The following is a 17,868-nucleotide window of genomic DNA, read 5'->3' as shown; positions in this document are numbered from 1 at the left end:
TTATGAATAACATTTGTCTTCAGGTTTTAAACATTGCGTGTAGTAATGATCGCACGTACATTTAAAAGCCCTACTCACGTAGAAATGTATCTTTATTTTTTCGTTGTTTTCAATTAATTACATGAAGCGTGCACAGACTACTTTAGTAGACAGCAAAGTCATTTTATACTAGAAGTAATCTTAATCAACGCCTGAGAGCCTTATTACTACTGATAATGTTAACTTTTTCTTTTCTTCTGGTCTGAACTTTTTTAACTGTTACTCTCGTTTAGCAGAAATCTTTGCAGGTTTGTTAGTTTATTTGCAAACAATGACTTCCTAAGTTGACACCATCAATTGTCGTAACAATTTTTTCTAATGTTATCGTTCAAAAATTTTTTGATGGTAGCGGTAGGATTTTCGAAGGTAGTTCGGCATTTTTAAACTAGGCTCAAAGTAATTTCAAAATTTCAAAAAAATTGAACAAAAATGTCCCTTTTCATTTGCAGCAGTTGTTGATTTTTTCTATTTTTATGATAAGTGAAATGTTTATCAAAAGTTGATAGATGTACGCTTCGTCTATTCGAAAGCAATGATTTCTATTTTGGGCTGAAGATTTTGGGCAAAATCGAGTGTTCTGTGTTAGTTATTTGCATCCTAACCCCCCTCCCCCCAACGGTTTTCTCTCAACTGCCCTTTGCAATGAAACTAACATTTGGGGCAGTTTTTCACCAAGGACGGATAAAAAGGCGAAAAGGCGTTGCTTAAAAAAGCGCCCACTTTTTCAGTTTAGCAGTCACTCAATAATGAACAATAATTTATTTATTAATCAATTCAGTGTCGCCAAAAATGCGCTGGCTATTAGGCTGAACATAGTCTCACGATGTTCCGTTTCCGACCGTTGCTCGATAATTTCCCCAAATTTCCGGGTGTCTAAATACTGAAGTGACAAATTTTGGGAAATTATTCAACGATGTAATCTATCTTGAATAGATTCTAATTTCAACATTTTCTAACTGACGGCTATTAAGTCAATTTTCTTATCTAACAGAAGCCCAGTTCAAGTTTAAATAAGGCCCTTTAATTGTTGCGCTATCCTAGAAGCTGACTAATTAAAATAGTCGTTGATTTTAATAATTTTTATCTTAATAATTTAGTAATTTTTGCTCAGCGGGAATTCCTGGTCTTTTCCCAGTCAAAATTATTTAAAAAATTGCACTTCAAACAAATGTTTGTTTGCCAGCAAAGTTTGCAATTAACATTTAACTTGACAAATAATTAAGTTCAGAGTATAAAATTTAAAAGATAACAGAGCATTTTTGTAATTTTGTAATTGTTTCAGCTTCTGATAAAGACGCCCAAAAATCAGTGGACAAGACCGACAGTTCTCAGTACGAGTGCGATTGGTGCAACGAAACATTCAAATCAATTGAACAACTTAAAGTTCATGAACTGACCTCGTGCCCTGAACTTCAGCAACCGAAAAACAGCCGTTTGCTCGCAGCCTCGGGTGTGCCTTCAACCGAATCTATATCAAAACTTATCACTCAAATTACAGGGGAACAACAATCATCTCCAAAAAGCGGAGTTGCTAAACCAACGGAACCAGTTGATCTTCTATCTGGAACTGAAAACTCGCTTTTGTCTCAAAAACCCTCGTTTGGCCCACTTTCGGCTGCCCATAGCTTAGCGCAGTTAGCCCAATTTGGCAACTCGCCGAGGAGTGTAGCAGGTTTGGGTAATTTGCCCGAATCAGCGCAGCTTCGAGAAGTCCTGGAGAAGTTGTCTGCTCGCAGTCGCGATCACCTGTCGCCCCTGGATTCGGGAAACGGAAGTGGATTGACGGAACAGCAACAGCAGTTTTTGATTCATCAACATAATCAGCAGCGTCTCAGGCAAAGCCAATTTTTAGCCAATCATCATCAGAACTCAGCGTACAATTCATCCTACATATCGCCTAATCAGACCACCTCAGGTCCCTATCAGGAATACCTTAAACGTCTCAGCGCTACTAACTCGCTATACATGCTGAACGAAGCGATACGTTCAGCTAAGATGGCCAATAAACCAATGCCACCTTTGGAAAAACCCGGACTCTCTGGTGCAGTTCCCCCGCCCCCACTACCCCCACCCCAACTTCTAGGCCCTAACAGAAGCGAATCAGATCTGATGCCCAGACCACCGCCCGGGGTTTTGAAAGCCCCGGAACCACGACCGTCGCAACCACAGCCGACGACTCCTAGCCAGACGAGACCAGCAATGTGTCACATGTGTCGAATCCAATTCTCAGACATCGAACTGCTAGCCAAACACTACATCGAATGTCATCCCAACATTTTGCCTGGTTTCGGCACATCAGGATTCACCCCTGCTCTCGGCCAATTGGGACGCTCGGGTTCAGCTGCTGGTCCACGGATGGAATCGGTGATCCAGCAGTTGCCTGGAACCAGGAGTGGTCATGGGGAGGTCTCGTCTCCAACAAGTGCCCACTTGATCGCCTTGTCACAGCAGACGAAGCTGCCAATTTCTCCCCACCCCGCCACTGTGGTCACTTCACCCCACACTGATGTCCATTCCAGATCACGCCTGCCGCCCCCTCCTGTAAGTTAAACATTTCTGCTCCCACGCCCCACCCAAAATAAACTAGGACCTATTTTGTTTCGCCCCCCATCTTAGTGGGCACGTATCTTTTAGGCCCCCAGGCGCACGTGCTAATTCTTTACATTAAAACCTGCTATATAACAACACATTATTTGTAATGGAGGGTATGAAAAACACTTGACGGGGGGGATGAATAGATCTAAAAACTGTGTGACTTTGTCTTCTTTTAGTAGAAGTGCAATAATGCAGTCAACTGTCAGTTTCAGCTCCAAGAATCTTGATTAAATTTTTTGGATCTCTTAGAATGCGAATCGTGTCACCCCGTTGAGTCATGCCATTTTTTTTCGTTAGCGTCTCTGCCTTTGCAGTTATTATATGCCATTATAATCGTGTACAAATGTCAATTGTGGATGATCGTAATCTGCCGGGGAAAAGAAATGATTCCTAGTTTGGAAAAGATCTTTTTTCCTCTTCACTCTACATTAATTCTCTTTTTCATGATATGGACTTGACCCTGATTTTCAGATGGCCATCCATTTGTAGCTCGATCTCTTTTTTTGCCATTTTTTTTATTATAGAGAGTTATAATTTTATGTTAGGACTCGGTTTCGGAAAAAACCCACGGAAATAATCCCCCACTTTACTATTAACGACCTGAGCATTTAGCGCGTTTGACCATGCCTCGCGGGCCACGGCCATGCTTTAGCGGTCTGTGGGACTTGATATGAAACTATCACAACCGAACAAATTATCGCGAATCGAAATTCAATTTTAAAATGGGGTTTGATTTCCTAGACCCATAAAGGACTATATTGTCGAGAGTTCCTAGCTTCTGTTAAAATAGGCGCGTAAAATTTTCAAAATGTCGAAAGCCAGTAATGCAAGAATTTTTACAATTACGGAAGTATAGGTTATGTGAAGCTACAGAAATTTCGTCGAAAATTTTTGCTGGCATCTCAAATCACTGCAGGTTTCTCAATAAATAGAAGAAGTTCTAAATGGCTTCAAGCAGAGTCGCGTGACTCATATTTACAATCTTTATTGTTTTAAGTTTGGAAGAATATAAGCTTTAAAATATCACTGTCTATTGAAGTAAAGGGCCGGAAAAGGAAGCCGAAAATTGGGGTCTTTCCCGTTATAACCCCCCTCCCCCCCCCCCCGCCGCCGCTTAGTGGTCGTAAATATGTAATAATTGGGGTTTATGGGTTGGGGAAGTTATCAGTTATTATAGAAAATGCCCGAAAATTGTCAGCCCGAGCATTTTTCTAACTTTTATTTTCTCCATTTTTTTAAAGTTTTAGGGTGGCATGTCTCAACTTTTGAAAAGAGGAAGAAGCTGTTTTAGCAATTAGTTGAGCGATAGTTACAGAATAACTTACCTGGTCTAATTGGGAAAATGTTAATTGGTTCCTAAAATTGACACTGCACCCTGCGACAGTTGAGCTTGTCAACATATCCCACATAATCCTAACTAGGGGGAAATTATTCTGTGTAATTAGGATGGATGGTTATCAATTTGTGTTTTGTGCTGTGTTCGTGTTTCCCGTATTCTTCACTAGTTCACACTAATTATCGTTAGTTAATTATTTATAACTAATTTCAATCAACGGCAAAGCCATTTCCTCGATGTTGCTTTTTCAAGAATTTTGGATCTTTTCAAAAGGTCCCCCCCCCCCCCAGCTTTGTGGGTGCATGATATTTGCACCCTAACCCAAAGCTTAGTGGGCATATAACTATAAACAAAGTGCTATATAACAACACATAAATTGTAAGTGAGGGGCATAAAAAACAATTGGGGTGGGGGGGGGGGGGGGGGGCTCGAAACAGAATTGATCCTAAAATTTTTAACTCAGGTGTTGATTCTTCTTGTAAAAATCTCTCTTTTTGCCAGCAGCAAAAAATTTTATTTTTTAACTTTATTTTCAACGAATAGCACTTTTGCCGTTGTGAAAACCTTCAGACATAGCTGACATTTCCGAAACAGTTAACAGACAAAATCACTAACTGTGATTTCTCACAATTTTATCAACTTACAACTGTCTAGAACAAGTTAATTGCCCAATAAGGATATGGCGGCCTTCTTTATAGAAGTTTGGTCGATTTCTGAACGTTTTAATTATCAGTTTATGATGAAAATCTAATCAATATTAATGGACCTTTCAACATTTATAACGTGAACTGTATGAGTACAGCTCAAAGCAATCAGAAAATTGAGCGCTTTTATTGAAAGCGGAACATTTTTAACTCTCAACCGTTTAAACCACCAGCCGCGCTAAAATTTATTAATATTTAATTCAGCTGTGAGAGATCAAGATGAAATTTAGAATTTTCTAGTTAAAAATTCCAAAAAGCTGTGCTCCAAAATTCTATAGACCCAGCAGAACGAATTGTTACTTTTTCACCGGTTTTTAAATTTTTAACAAGTGCAGATCATACTGTGAGCTTTAGATTTAGAGCCTGAATCTCGCTTTACAGGTCAACGAACTCTCATAAATTATGAAATAAAAGCGAAATTTAGGAACAGAATTGCGTGAATGGCGTTTTGTATTGTTTGTTCACATTTAGCGTGTCATGTTTGAAAACATCATGCGGCTTTGTTTGTTCAAAAAAACGTGACATACCGAAATATTTATGCGCTTTTTATTGTTTTTGGCATGACCGGAATTTTATGTTTTCGGGTTTTTTTGAGAGATTTCAGCTTGCTTTTTAAAAATTACAACCAAAATCACAATTAAAAATTTTTCACTTTTGTAAAAACGACATCATTTTTGGCGTTTCCTTTTAAAATTTGTGGTGGAGAAACAAAAATTGTAATAACGAAAAGGTGACACGTTTTCAAGTCATTTTCATCGTGAATGAATTTGTGTTTGAATAGGTTTCACCACTTAGAAAACCAATAAAAACAGGTTGAGTTAAACAAGCAAAACTGATATTTTGGTGAATTTTGAGTTTTGTCTAGTCTGGCTTATATTGTAGCTGAAAACTGAGAAAATGCGAAAAAGAGGACGCGGTTCTGACTTGAATGACCTCTCTGGCCGAGAAAAAGTTTAATTTTTGGCTTTCTACTATCATAATCTTTCTGCTTGATGTATTTGTGATTTCTCTGTCTCTCTCTCTCTCTCTCTCTCTCTCTCTCTCTCTCTCTCTCTCTCTCTCTCTCTCTCTCTCTCTCTCTCTCTCTTCTCTCTTTTTTTTTTGGGGGGGGGGGGAGGGGGAGGGGTGGTAGTGGTGCTACAATGTAAGTTGAAATAGCCCAATTTTTGTGTTAAAGATATGTATTAATGTTAAAGATTATTTATTAGTGCCTGTGTGAATTCAAATATGAGAGCAATTTATCAATAAATAATTTAATTATTAGTGTTGATTTTTGTATTTTTCTATTTTTCTAAAATGATTTTACTGGGTTAAAGCGTGATTATGGCTTCTATTTTTTCTTAAAAATTGTTAGTTAGAACTCACGTTATATTTCAAAAATAAATAGCTCATAAATCATATTAAACTACAAGAAAATGGTAGTCAAATTAGTTTTTGTTGACGTAATCATATGTCACTTAATTCACAAAATGACAGAATAGCCAATTATTATTGTCTCAACGGCAAACTTGAACAAATCGGGAACTGCTAAGTTTTCTTACACAAAAAGCTGAACAAGTTTGCAGTTTTTCATTCATAACTTTCACACTAACAAATTGTCAATCAATGTTCTTGCGTAACTCTTAAGTATGGACTTGAAGTTTGAGGGGTAAAGGTGTTTGGGTAAAATGTCGCCCGGATATGGTGAATTTGTTTACACAGTACATACGACATAAGAGAACTTATAACTTTGAGCAAATAGGGCCAACATTATAGCGAGCGCCTTCAATTCACATTTCAGGATCGCGATTAAACTTCAAGATTAGGGCTCTAACGCTAATCGCGGCTCTGATGCGCAAATATCGAAATCGTTTATTAAATAGCACTTTTCTCAAATTGAGGTGTTTCAATAGGGGTTAATGACCTTATGGTCAGTTATGTTTGGTCAGAACAATTTGGTAAAACTTATTTGATTCATAATTATTCCAATTAAATGTTCGAGTTATTCAAGTGCCACACACAATTAAGTGCCTGTAGACCTAATATCAGCACTGACCAAAATTATGCGACCAAAATTGACGACGCCAGGAGTGTTTTTATTAATTGCCATTAACTAACTTGGTTTGAGGTTAGAACTAAAACTCGCCACCAAAGAAAGTCACGAACGAAAGTGATCAAATGGCAGAGTTCAAATATGTTTGATTTTGTTACAAAATGCACCATTTATTGTTCTGTTTGAACTTTTTTAAGTTTCGGTTTTTAAGTTTATTCTCTGATCTTTTAAGGCTGCTTTGAGATCTGAAGAAATTTTGATGAATTGAGGTTGAATTATTGAACAGGTCCATTTCGTATTCAATTCATTTTCTCTTAGGATATTCACTATAATAAAGTTACTTTTTCAAAACAGTTCGCCAAATTAAAGTTACCATATAAGGCGCTTTTTTGTCAGAAAAAGAATTTCGTCTCTTTAATTGACAGAAATGAAAGTTTTTAAAATTGTGCGTGAAAACTTCTAATTATGAGCATAAATTACTTTTGGAATTTCTAGTTTGTTTTTTAAATAGTAATTTTTATGCCTTAATTTAAATTGAAGCGATATTAAAGTTTTAGCTTAAAAACCATACTACATAATTTTGCTGTCTATAACTGCACTAAATTTAATACTATGATATTACACTATCATTACACTATTTAAAACTGTACGATGCTTAACGTTATTCTAATTTTTCTTATGTTAAGTTATACAATATAATATTTTAAAAAGTATAGTTACATTTTTGCTCGAGAAAACAAGTTTTTGTAGTAAAAAAAAACACAAAAATTTGTTCGAATAGTGGTAGACAATGGCGATAGTATTAATCTGATGAACATGCTCTTAAGTTAATGGTGGTAAATTGAAAGTCATAACAGAAAGCACCCTCAAAAATGTTCACTCTCAAACTCAACATCTGATCTAATGTTCGTTCATGTCAGCCCATACTTGTTCACCCCACAATTGACAGGCCTAAAGATTCCTCTCCTCAGCTCACATTCACATCCCCCCACGTGAAAAGATGGGAGAAAAGAGGGAATTTAGGAGACAATTTGTCCCCTGCAACCCTCTTGAGGATAAGTAAACATAATCAAGTAAACAAAAACAATTTAGCACCCGAGTACTCGTCTGTACTTAAGAGCTTGTCATTAAAAATTGTAGCATTTATCACAATGTATTCAGCTATTTTTCCTCCCCGCCCATCAATACCCGTCCCCTTCCCAATAATGCCTGAAAAGTTTCCTTAAAGTCTGAACACCTTTCGCGAAGAAAAGCGAAATTTAATTTGATCCCAATTTTAGTGTATTTTCAAGATATGCTCCTATTAATGCTAAAACTAAGCCAATATCGTGCTAAATTATAACGAAAAATGTAATCTGTGACGTTATTAATTTTCCTATATTTTTTGGGAAAGTGAAAAAGTCGCCAATTTTCTGCCTTTCTATCTTCTTTTAATTGCTAATTTGAAGCTCATTTTAAATTTAGGTGGCACCATATACCTTCTGCTGAAAATTCTCTTCACAAAAGGCTCAATTTTATTAATTCCCACTTGTGAAAAAAAAATCAAAAGCTCAAAAGCACTCCCAACAAAATGAGGAATTTTGCGTCAATATTAATATCCACTCCTAATAATAATCAGACGAGCTGCTTTGTTCATCTTAAGTTAATTTAAGTAGTCACAAATCTACAAAAAAGTACTAAGTTGGCTCTCGTAAATATTCATTTTTAACGAATAATAGTCACTCTGCATCGATTAATGAGCACTTCAGAGGTAGATAATGATCTCGCGGTGAAATGATAAGTTTCATCTTTCGCTCAATCGGGCCATAGTTAAAGCCGCAAATTAGGCGCCCATTCGATTTTTTTCAAAGGCTAATTTTTGCCCAATTTTCCACAAGAAATTAAAGAAATTTTGTATAATAGTTTGCTCATGTTGTACAACATTCGTGGAGTTTCTGGATTGAAAAAAAAAACAATGAAAATTTTGAGCTGCATTATATAAAGTTAATGTTAGCTTTTTTTGCTAAGCTAATTCATAAAACGTGATGTGTCAATCTTAAAAAAATAAATGAGGTTTTTTCGAAAGCAAATAAAATTGGGTTTAAATTTTGAACATGCTGAATTTTGTTTTATTGACATTTTTTGCTTGATTTATTTTGCGAAGTGTGATGTGAAAACTAAATTCATTCAGCGAAAAAAATTGCTGAGACAATAATCAGTTTGATAAAAAAAAATTCAACTAACATTTTGGTTCTTCGACGGTAATTTATTGAGCATGTAGGTGTTTGCTATTTGAAATTAGTTTGATTTGTTTTTAAACTTTCCATTTTCTTGTTTAGTTTTTCACGTCACCACCAAACGCAATAAACGACTCGTTGCTTCGTCAACAACAACAACATCAGCAAGCTGCCATAAGTTCCAAGTTGAGTCCGGTAGGACTGGTCAGTCCCCCGGGAGCCCTGATCCCCTCACCTGGACACCCCGGAGCCTTTCCCACCGGTCCACCCCACCCACCACCGGGTGCGGGACCTCTGTCACTCCATCACTCCCCCCGCTCCCTCCTGGACGCGGCTGCAGCCGCGGGTGGATTGGTACCGCCTCCGCCGACGAACCCAGCCGCCGCTGGTGCTTTTAGTGAGTTTTTTTTCACCAAATGAGCTGGTTTTAAACTCAATTTTGAAAACTTGGATGTCATTTCAAATGTTCATTTCTGTGACACTGATATAATTTGGCAATACAAAGGTTGCCTTGAAGGAGAATTGAAGGAAAATTTCTCTCGTTTAGAAATTGGATCTTTTCCGTTTGTAAAACACCAACCCCAGTTTAGGGGGTGCATATTATTTGCACCCCCAAACGCACGCGCAATATTATCACACAATACGTTACTATGTAATGCCACGCGCTCTATAACTGAGGGTGCATTATGTACTGAGGGGGGGGGGGGGGGGGTGGGGATGTTAGGTAAGTTCACAAACGGAAAATATCCTAGAAATTTTAACTTTTTAAAGGGAAAAATGTTTAATAAAACACTCAAACAAAAATGTAAACAATAAGAACTCGTTTGGATGATTTTGCTGGCAATAATCTGAACTAGAATTGATGAAAGATTACAAAATCTTACGCTCCTTTTAACTCGTTTAGAAGTTTTGAGTCTCAACAATCGAAAAATGCTTCTTGTTTATTAACGAAAATAATTTACGATCACTACTAAAAATGGATGAAAAATTTTGAAATACTGAAAATCATTCATAAAACAAATAATAATTACAAATAGTAATAAACAAATTAATAATAAACAAAAAAACAATTAACAACCATAACTTTTCCAGTGCCTCCCCCGTTGCTCGGGGGTGCCCGTGAGCTGACAATTGGGCCTGATGAGCGTCTGATCACATGCGGAGTGGGTCCGGACATGTTCCTGCTGTACCGGTGCGAGAGTTGCGAGTACACGACCACAAATGTTCACGCTTTGCAGATACACCAGAAAAGCCATCTATATTCACACATATCCTGCAAGGTAATATTATCACTTATTAATTGAGCATTATTCACTTGTTTAATAAATTTCATTAAATAGAAGGCATTATAGGGCGTGATAAATTTTTTTCAAAAAAATATTTTTGAAAAAAATTATTTTGCGAGATATTTAAAGAATTTTGTACAGATTCTGAGAATTGTGATTTGAGAAACTTACCAGGAGAGGCACGTGCTAAAAACTGTAACTTTAAGAAACACCAAGTCATAATGTTGATTATAGAGATGTAATTCAATGGTTAGGAAATGGATGACTTTTTCATGGTAGCAAAAGAAGATTTGTGAAGCAAATCTCACCAAAGTTTCAAATGTTGACAAGGAACAACAGTGGGCAAAGGGTAGCCCAGTTACTTCTGATACAGAATTTACTTTGATCTTTCTGTGATCAAAATTAAACGTTTTTTAAATCTTGATGCCGTCTCATTGCGCATTAGGTGTCACTAATTCTATAAAGTCCATAAAGTTCAAATATCCATTGTTCAGCATACTCCGTCAGATAACAACAAAAAATTAAGCTCCGAAGTAACTAATCTTTTATCAGAATTACAATACTGATAATATTCCCTCTTGATATAGAAAAGTTTGATTATAACTATTCGAGAATCGAGCTGAATGGTTTCCACACTATAATTAACATGCTATATGACAACTTATAAAATGTTAATCGGGGGTCATAGGTCATAAATTCACACTGGGGGCAGGGGTCTGGGGGAGGGCTGGAGGAGAGGGAATGAGAAGGGGAACCGAAATAGAGTAGATTCAGATAAATTTAATATTTTATTTATGATAAAAATTTTTTGATTTAATGAAAAAATTTGATGTTTAGATCTGTCACGCGACATTTGTGAACCGAGACATGTTAGAGGAACATATGAAGTCTCACAAAGTGGGCCAGGACTTCATCTGTGACATCTGTGGAACTGGACTCCGGACACTCCAGAAGATAGTCCAACATAGACGCACCCACACAGGCGAAAAACCATTCAAAGTTAGCAAATCTGTAATTTCAAGTTGTAAAATTTGGGCTGGTCTCTACCGCTCAGAAAATACACCTTTTAATTAATTCTCAAAGCTTTTTTAAATCTTAAATCGAGACTGTGTTGAAAATAATCCTATATCTATCTGTTCGGTAAACCACCCCAAATTTTACTACCAATTGCTATCACGACCAACGCTATCGTTGTCTTATACACATAACTTTGTTCGTCAAAGCATGTTAAAGTTTCCAAAGTTTAATTGTTTCTGATATCACGAATTGAATGATTTCATTAAATAATTTGGCTGAAAAAAATATGTAATTAGTTTTTTAGCGGAAAAAATTCTCAAGAATGAATGCAAAATTTGGTGCAACATTTTTAGCAATAAGTAGAGAATTTTTTTGAGATCAGTCTAAAAAACTTATTATGCATTTTCTTTTAATTCTGTAAATCAATTATGATGTAATTTTATGGGCAAAGTGAAGCTGTTGTCAGCTATATATCTTGCTCAAAAAATCAGGTGGGGGAAAACACTATCAGCAAAATCCCAAAAATTTTCCCAAAATTCCAAATCTTCAGTCTAGACCATCACTTCAGACATTTTTATCATAGTATTCATCGAAGTATCTTTTCCTGGAACAGCTTTTAACTTCAAAGAGCTTCTAATTAGCTTTTTAACTAAATTTTCCTACGCGGAAATTACAAAAGGAACAGTAAGTTATAATTTTTCCTTTGTATGGATAACATTTCGGGTACCCAATTTTCTCCATTGTTTAGCTCAAGCGGCACTTTCTATCGCTAAATTGTATTTGTGAATTGCTGTTAATTGTTGTGCAAAACTGCAACTTGAGAATACAAAACAAAACAAAAACAATCCAGGCTGTGAGCATTTGTAGAAAAGAGAGAACTGACTTAAATTACCTTATTTTGAAGCCCTCATTAAGTAGTATTAAATCAGTGTTTACTAGTGTTCACACAGGCATTTTTTGCGAGAGACAATTGGTACCGCTAAGCCTACATCAAACTTAGTCGAATAGTATTGTTTCAAGTCTGATTGATATCAAATTCGAGAGATTTCTCGGAAAAGTCAAATTTAATTGCTATTGAATAGAATGATTTAATGAACAAGTTTTTATGAACAAGTTCTAAACCAATTTAAAATGAGCGTTGTTGTGCTTTAAAGTTGTGTTTTAAAAAATATTTTTTCGAGCTTAATTTTTAGAAATATTTTGCATTTTGGTGAAGCTTTGTTTTAAAATTTTCGATCGTTTTTATCTTTTCTGATTTTGAAAAAGTGAAAATCTGATCAAGCATTTGAAAAACACCATTTTCTAAGTCAGCTTTTTATCGCCCTATATTTATGTCATCTAACGAGCGGGAGTTATGAGTTTTTATCTGGCATTTACCGGCAGACCTCAATCGAACAACCCGTAATTCTGGGTAAAAAGGGGGGGGGTAACGGTCGCGATATGGGCGCCATCCCCGAACCTAAGCAGGAATGTTAGTTAGCCCGTTAGCCCAACTTGCAACTTATAAGCATTTCGGCTAAGCGGGACAGTTGGGCAAGAGAGTGTGCTAGAGAGAGAAAAGAGGTGGTGTTGAGTGAGGTAGTACCTCGTTATGAAACCGGGATTAGAGTCTGTTTTAATGTGATGAAAAGAAGATGTTTCGATTCTGCTCTCTTAAGAGGCTTCAATCTGCGAGAGATGGCGCTGCGGTGTCTACGCATTGCGATTGTAGAGACACTATATCAGAGAAAGTAACATTCGCACAACCCCTCCTTAGCTGTGCTCAGCAGCTATCATCTATAAACACTATACTAGATACAGCCAAATGCAACTACCAAAGACAACAACAAACACGAAAATGAGAGATAATTTGAGTTGTTTTTTCATAATTCTCTATAAAGTAAATTGATAAGAAATATGCACAAACTAGAATTAATTTGAGACACATGAAACGCACATCATTATCTACAAATGCATTCCCAATCTATAAGATCTTAAAATTTTTTTTACCATTAACTCTCATTTTCAAAGGTGTGTTTATTAGGGCTGTATGAATTTTTATTGATCAAAAAATTAAGAATGCTCTGGGGCTTTTATCTTGGTAGTTAATTTTTCGGGATAAAGATTGTTATACATGTTAGTCCTCGAAAAAAATCAGAGACACCATAGAATGAAAATTTCTCAAATTTGATGACGAAACTTTTTTTCTTATACAGTTTTCAAATCATAAACAACGTGTTCATTCAAAAGATGTAGGTCAAAAATGAAAAATGATGGCCTTTTTATAAAAATGAGTCTGTTTAATGAACATGGGTGTTTTCAAAAGGCTTTCTTGTCTACGAGTTCAACAAATTCAACCCATGTCTTCAAACTGATAGTATATATGAAATTTATTGCGCAGAGGTTTTTGAAAACTTTATCATACATTTTGACGATTTGATTAAATAAGCTAAATAAATGTAAATTGAGTGCACCTAAAAGGGGTTTTTAGAGGGCTAAGAAGACAAGAGTACCACCAAATTGAGTTGGTATGTTGATTCATCGATATAATTAAAATGAATGGATTTTTTGTACGAAATAAATTTGATACCATCTCTTTCTGTGATTTTCTAAAATTTCACCTAAGATCTTTGTCCAGCTTTTCTTGACTGTTTGGTCGCAATTTTTTGCAGATATAATAAAAGTGAAAACAGCAATTCACCGATTACAGCGAGTTGTAAACTGAGGTCTAAAAAAATCGGCACAAAATTGTGGTCTATAGACGATTTTTAAGTTTTATAATAAAATATAACTTGTTTCTGAAGTTTTATAAACTGATATAATTTAAAATTCTTTATCCCTTATCTAAGACAACCTATTTAGCTCAAAACATCGGTCAATGCAAAAAATAAAGTGAAATTAAAACAAAAGAATTTAATGGATAGGCTACGCATTAATTCCATCCGAATTCACGATCAGATGTATGATAAGTGACAGGTTGGTAATCACAGCATCAGTCTTAGCATTGTATTTAAAATGATTAACTCTGGCATTGAGAAATTCTGCTGTGTGATTAACAATGTGCTTAACTCAAGAAGTCTTTTTTCTTCTTGCTGTTTTCTGGGCTCGTTTCTGTTTTGCCCCCCCCCCCCGTCCATTTGCACCCCCAACTTATACATGCTATAGCATATTAGTTGCATTTCATACGCTTACATATACATTGATATACAAACGGCATTTACAATTTAATTATGCCGCGAAGATTTGAAATTAAGAATTATACGGTAATTGACTTTCTTTGCTTATAATGCAAGCAGACAAAAAGTAATGCGAGTTTTTAGAATTTTAGAATTTTTACGCTTTTCTTTCACAAGAATAGCTTTATGGCACTAATTTATTTGACAACAGGAAACAAAAATTCATCCATTTGTCTACCGGTACCGGCAATTAATTATGACTGAAATAAGGGATTTCTAGGGACCAAAGATTACATATTTGGAGGGGGTGCAAATAGACTGGCTATATAAGGCTGGGCGGTGTCGATAACAGAAAAAAGCCGTTTTCTGAAGCATTTAACTACTAGGCGTCCCGTATTCAATTTTTTAGGCAATGGAATGTTTTAAATAAATATTAACACGCGGTTTTTTTTATCGCCATCGAGAAATTTTCAAACTCCAAGGCCAAGCCGAGTTGTTGAATGACTTCACTGGGACAATAAAAACTGTGGTAATGGTGGGAATCATTAAAAAGGTTACCTAGCTTTGTCCTGTGTAATTGATTAAACTAGTTTTTCCGTCATTTTTGATGTCATTTTTTGCAGCAATAGTGGTGAGAAAAGAGTTGCACAAACCTTAATCTTATCTCAAAGGGGAGTTCAGCCACTGTTTCAGATTTTCGTAGTATTTATCGGGCAGTTACAACAAGTCATAACATTATAATGGCGTCTTATTTTAGTTTGGTTAACAATGCAAAGGTGAAAGCAGTCAATCCTTTAAAAAAAATCAGTTTTAAAATGCTTGTCCTGAAACAGTTTTCAGCTACTTTTGCAGCATTCATCGTGCGTTAACAATTTATTTAATCAATAAGTTATTTAACTGTTGTTATTGCAATTTAAGTTAATTAAATCCAAAAGAAGTTAGGGATCTCTGCTGTTAGTAAGTTTGACGTTCGTAGTTGGAAAAAGATCCATTGTAAGTTAACGATTGACATTGGCAAATGTCGTGTTTCAGTGTGAAAAGTGTGACTATCGATGCAGTCGGAAAGACAACCTGAAGCTTCACTTCAAGAGACACTTGGAGAAACAGTTCTTTTGCAGGATCTGCAGATACGGTGCAGGGGACATGAAAGACTTGCAGAAACACTACATCAAAAAACACAACCGAGAAATGCCAGAAGGTACCTTTACTATACCTTTACTTAAAGATAGTGTAGCTTAGTGGTTACGATATGTGCCTGCTATCCTGGAGGTCTCTCGGGTTCGAACCTCTACGAGGTCGACTTTTCACCACTTTCGGAATTCAATTGTTGTTTTCCGTGATACAGAATTTATTTATTTTCCGCATTAACCTTAAATGTTTTTCATCTGATGTTTTAATTTGACTTTTTCTAATTTTTCAGACCACCGTGCCTTCCCTTTAATGTCGGCGGATGCTATGATGAGAGGGGGAGCGGCGGGTGAATTTAGAGGTCGATCAGATACTAATGGACTGCTGAGCAGTGACCCTCTCAAACGTGAGTATAACTTACCTGTTATCTACAATTCCCACACTCGTAAAATTACCTCGTGAAAACAAAACATGGATAATTCCTTCGAATTACAACAGACCACCACAAAATATACTAATTGAGACAGGATAACTTACTTCATGTGCCTAGTTTTGTTCCGTAAATTAACCAAATTTTTGTGTTTTATTCTGATGTCGTATATTGTTATTTTTCGGACTAACACTTTTGAATTCGATGTGTTTGTTGCCTGTGATTCCAAAGATTTTTTATTTTTGTTTTCCACGTAATTTAATAGTTTTAATCCATTGATCATTCACAATTACTGTAAACATTTACACTGCCGAGTTTTGAATTATAACAATTTATGAGTCTTTCCCATTATAGCCCCCCACGAAATTATAGCCCCACATTATGGTATAATTAACATTATTGGGGAGGGGGGCTATACGTTATCTGACCACAAAGCTGGCGGGGGGTTATAATGGGAACGACCCCAATTTATTATTTGATTCTAGCTCGGAATTCAGTGTTATTTTTTAAACTACGTTTGTCATGTAAGCTTTCATTCTTACGTACCTGTTTTTTAGGTGACGTGCCGTACATGTGTGAGGAGTGTGGCTTTCTGGCCAGTAGTCCGTATGGACTGGAAAAGCACAAAAAGAGAAGTCACACTGCAATTGACAAAATTTACTCCTGCCAGTTCTGCAATTTCCAGTGCGCCAGAAAAGGTAAATTAACTTCACATTTTTTTTACTTTATTAACTTGTTTATTAGTTCCTCAAATCGCAAGTTTTTGTTCTCACCTGGCTAAAGTGGAGAAAACGAAAATAAATTACAAGAGGGGATTACTTCACGTGTGGAAAAAGGAAATGTGCTGCTGATATTTGTTTATTGAACTGTTGAGCTGTTGTGTTGATTACCATAGTTATGATAACCAAGTTAATTGTCAATCAAATTAATTTAATTTTAAAAAAATTAACTTATTTAAAAAAAATTAATACTCTGATGAATATTTTTTCAACAATTCAAAAAAAGTTTTGATAATTTTTTTTCAAACCTTTTCACTTTCTTCTCTATTGCTAAAGCTGTTGATTGACTAAATTTTCAATTATATTTCAATAGTATTAGTGACTAAATTTTCACTACTAGCTTTAATTTTTGGCACTTCTAATGCAAATATATTCTGACATCATTTATATCTGGGTAAATTTAAGATGAAGTTTTTGCAAAAATATTGGGTTTATGCGTGTTGTCATCCTTATGCGTGAGTTTAAGCAGATTATTTTCTGGATTTTTTTTTCTAGTTTCACAAGTAAATACTTTTATTTATAGTTTCTGATCATTATAAATTTATGAAAGCGTACATTCAGCCGTGTGTCATTTCAGATATTAAAAAATTCCTAAAAAGATCGGTTGGCTCTTTTTTGTATCCCATCTTCCATTCACAACTGTACCGCTAAACAATAAACAAATTGTTTGCTTTTGTTCACTCGTATTGATTGTTGTTAATTTGAACAAAAGAAGAAACAACATGATCAAAACTGTAGCTTGCTTGAAGTGTCACCGCTAGCCCGAAGTTCCGCCTAGCTCGCTTTCAACTCCAGTTTTAATGATTCTAAATTAATTGGGATAGCAGGCACTCTTTCGGGAGATAAGGGAAAGCCGAGAGCCAAAGTTGGGCTAAATTTCAGAATTATATCCCTGTTTTCCCACAAATCTATCATTTGTTTACTTTTATAGACTTTTGTTTATTTTTGTTTGTACACAATTTGCGATTATTTACAGCGCTGTTTAGCACTAGTTTATCTGTAGCAGCTTTTGTCTTTCATTGACAATAATGAAAAGAAAATAGTTTTTGTCATGTTATTACAATCACAAGTTTTCAATTTCAAAAGACGAAAATTTCTAAAAATTTATTGATTCAGTCAAAATTGATGTTTGTTTTGAATGGAAAAAGAAT

General features: G+C 35.7%; 2 protein-coding genes across 11 annotated transcripts in view; one reads left to right on the top strand and one right to left on the bottom strand.

Annotated features, from left to right (window-relative positions):
* LOC142343316 (syntaxin-1A-like) overlaps positions 1-17,868 on the bottom strand; it is a 383,172-nt gene that overhangs the window by 237,001 nt on the left and 128,303 nt on the right. The window lies entirely within an intron of this gene.
* LOC142343268 (uncharacterized) overlaps positions 1-17,868 on the top strand; it is an 84,988-nt gene that overhangs the window by 65,133 nt on the left and 1,987 nt on the right. For all 10 annotated transcript variants that reach the window (XM_075395119.1, XM_075395136.1, XM_075395064.1 and 7 more), the window contains exons 3-9: positions 1,322-2,580; positions 9,025-9,319; positions 10,015-10,202; positions 11,046-11,207; positions 15,413-15,578; positions 15,801-15,914; positions 16,496-16,636. In XM_075395119.1, coding sequence (XP_075251234.1) covers positions 1,322-2,580; positions 9,025-9,319; positions 10,015-10,202; positions 11,046-11,207; positions 15,413-15,578; positions 15,801-15,914; positions 16,496-16,636 — 2,325 coding nt within the window. The remainder of the gene's footprint in view (positions 1-1,321; positions 2,581-9,024; positions 9,320-10,014; positions 10,203-11,045; positions 11,208-15,412; positions 15,579-15,800; positions 15,915-16,495; positions 16,637-17,868) is intronic.

The sequence above is a fragment of the Convolutriloba macropyga genome, chromosome 1 (genome assembly GCF_964194025.1).
Source record: "Convolutriloba macropyga chromosome 1, txConMacr16.3, whole genome shotgun sequence".
Classification (NCBI taxonomy): Eukaryota; Metazoa; Xenacoelomorpha; order Acoela; family Convolutidae; genus Convolutriloba; species Convolutriloba macropyga.
This window is presented reverse-complemented; position numbering and strand designations above follow the sequence as displayed.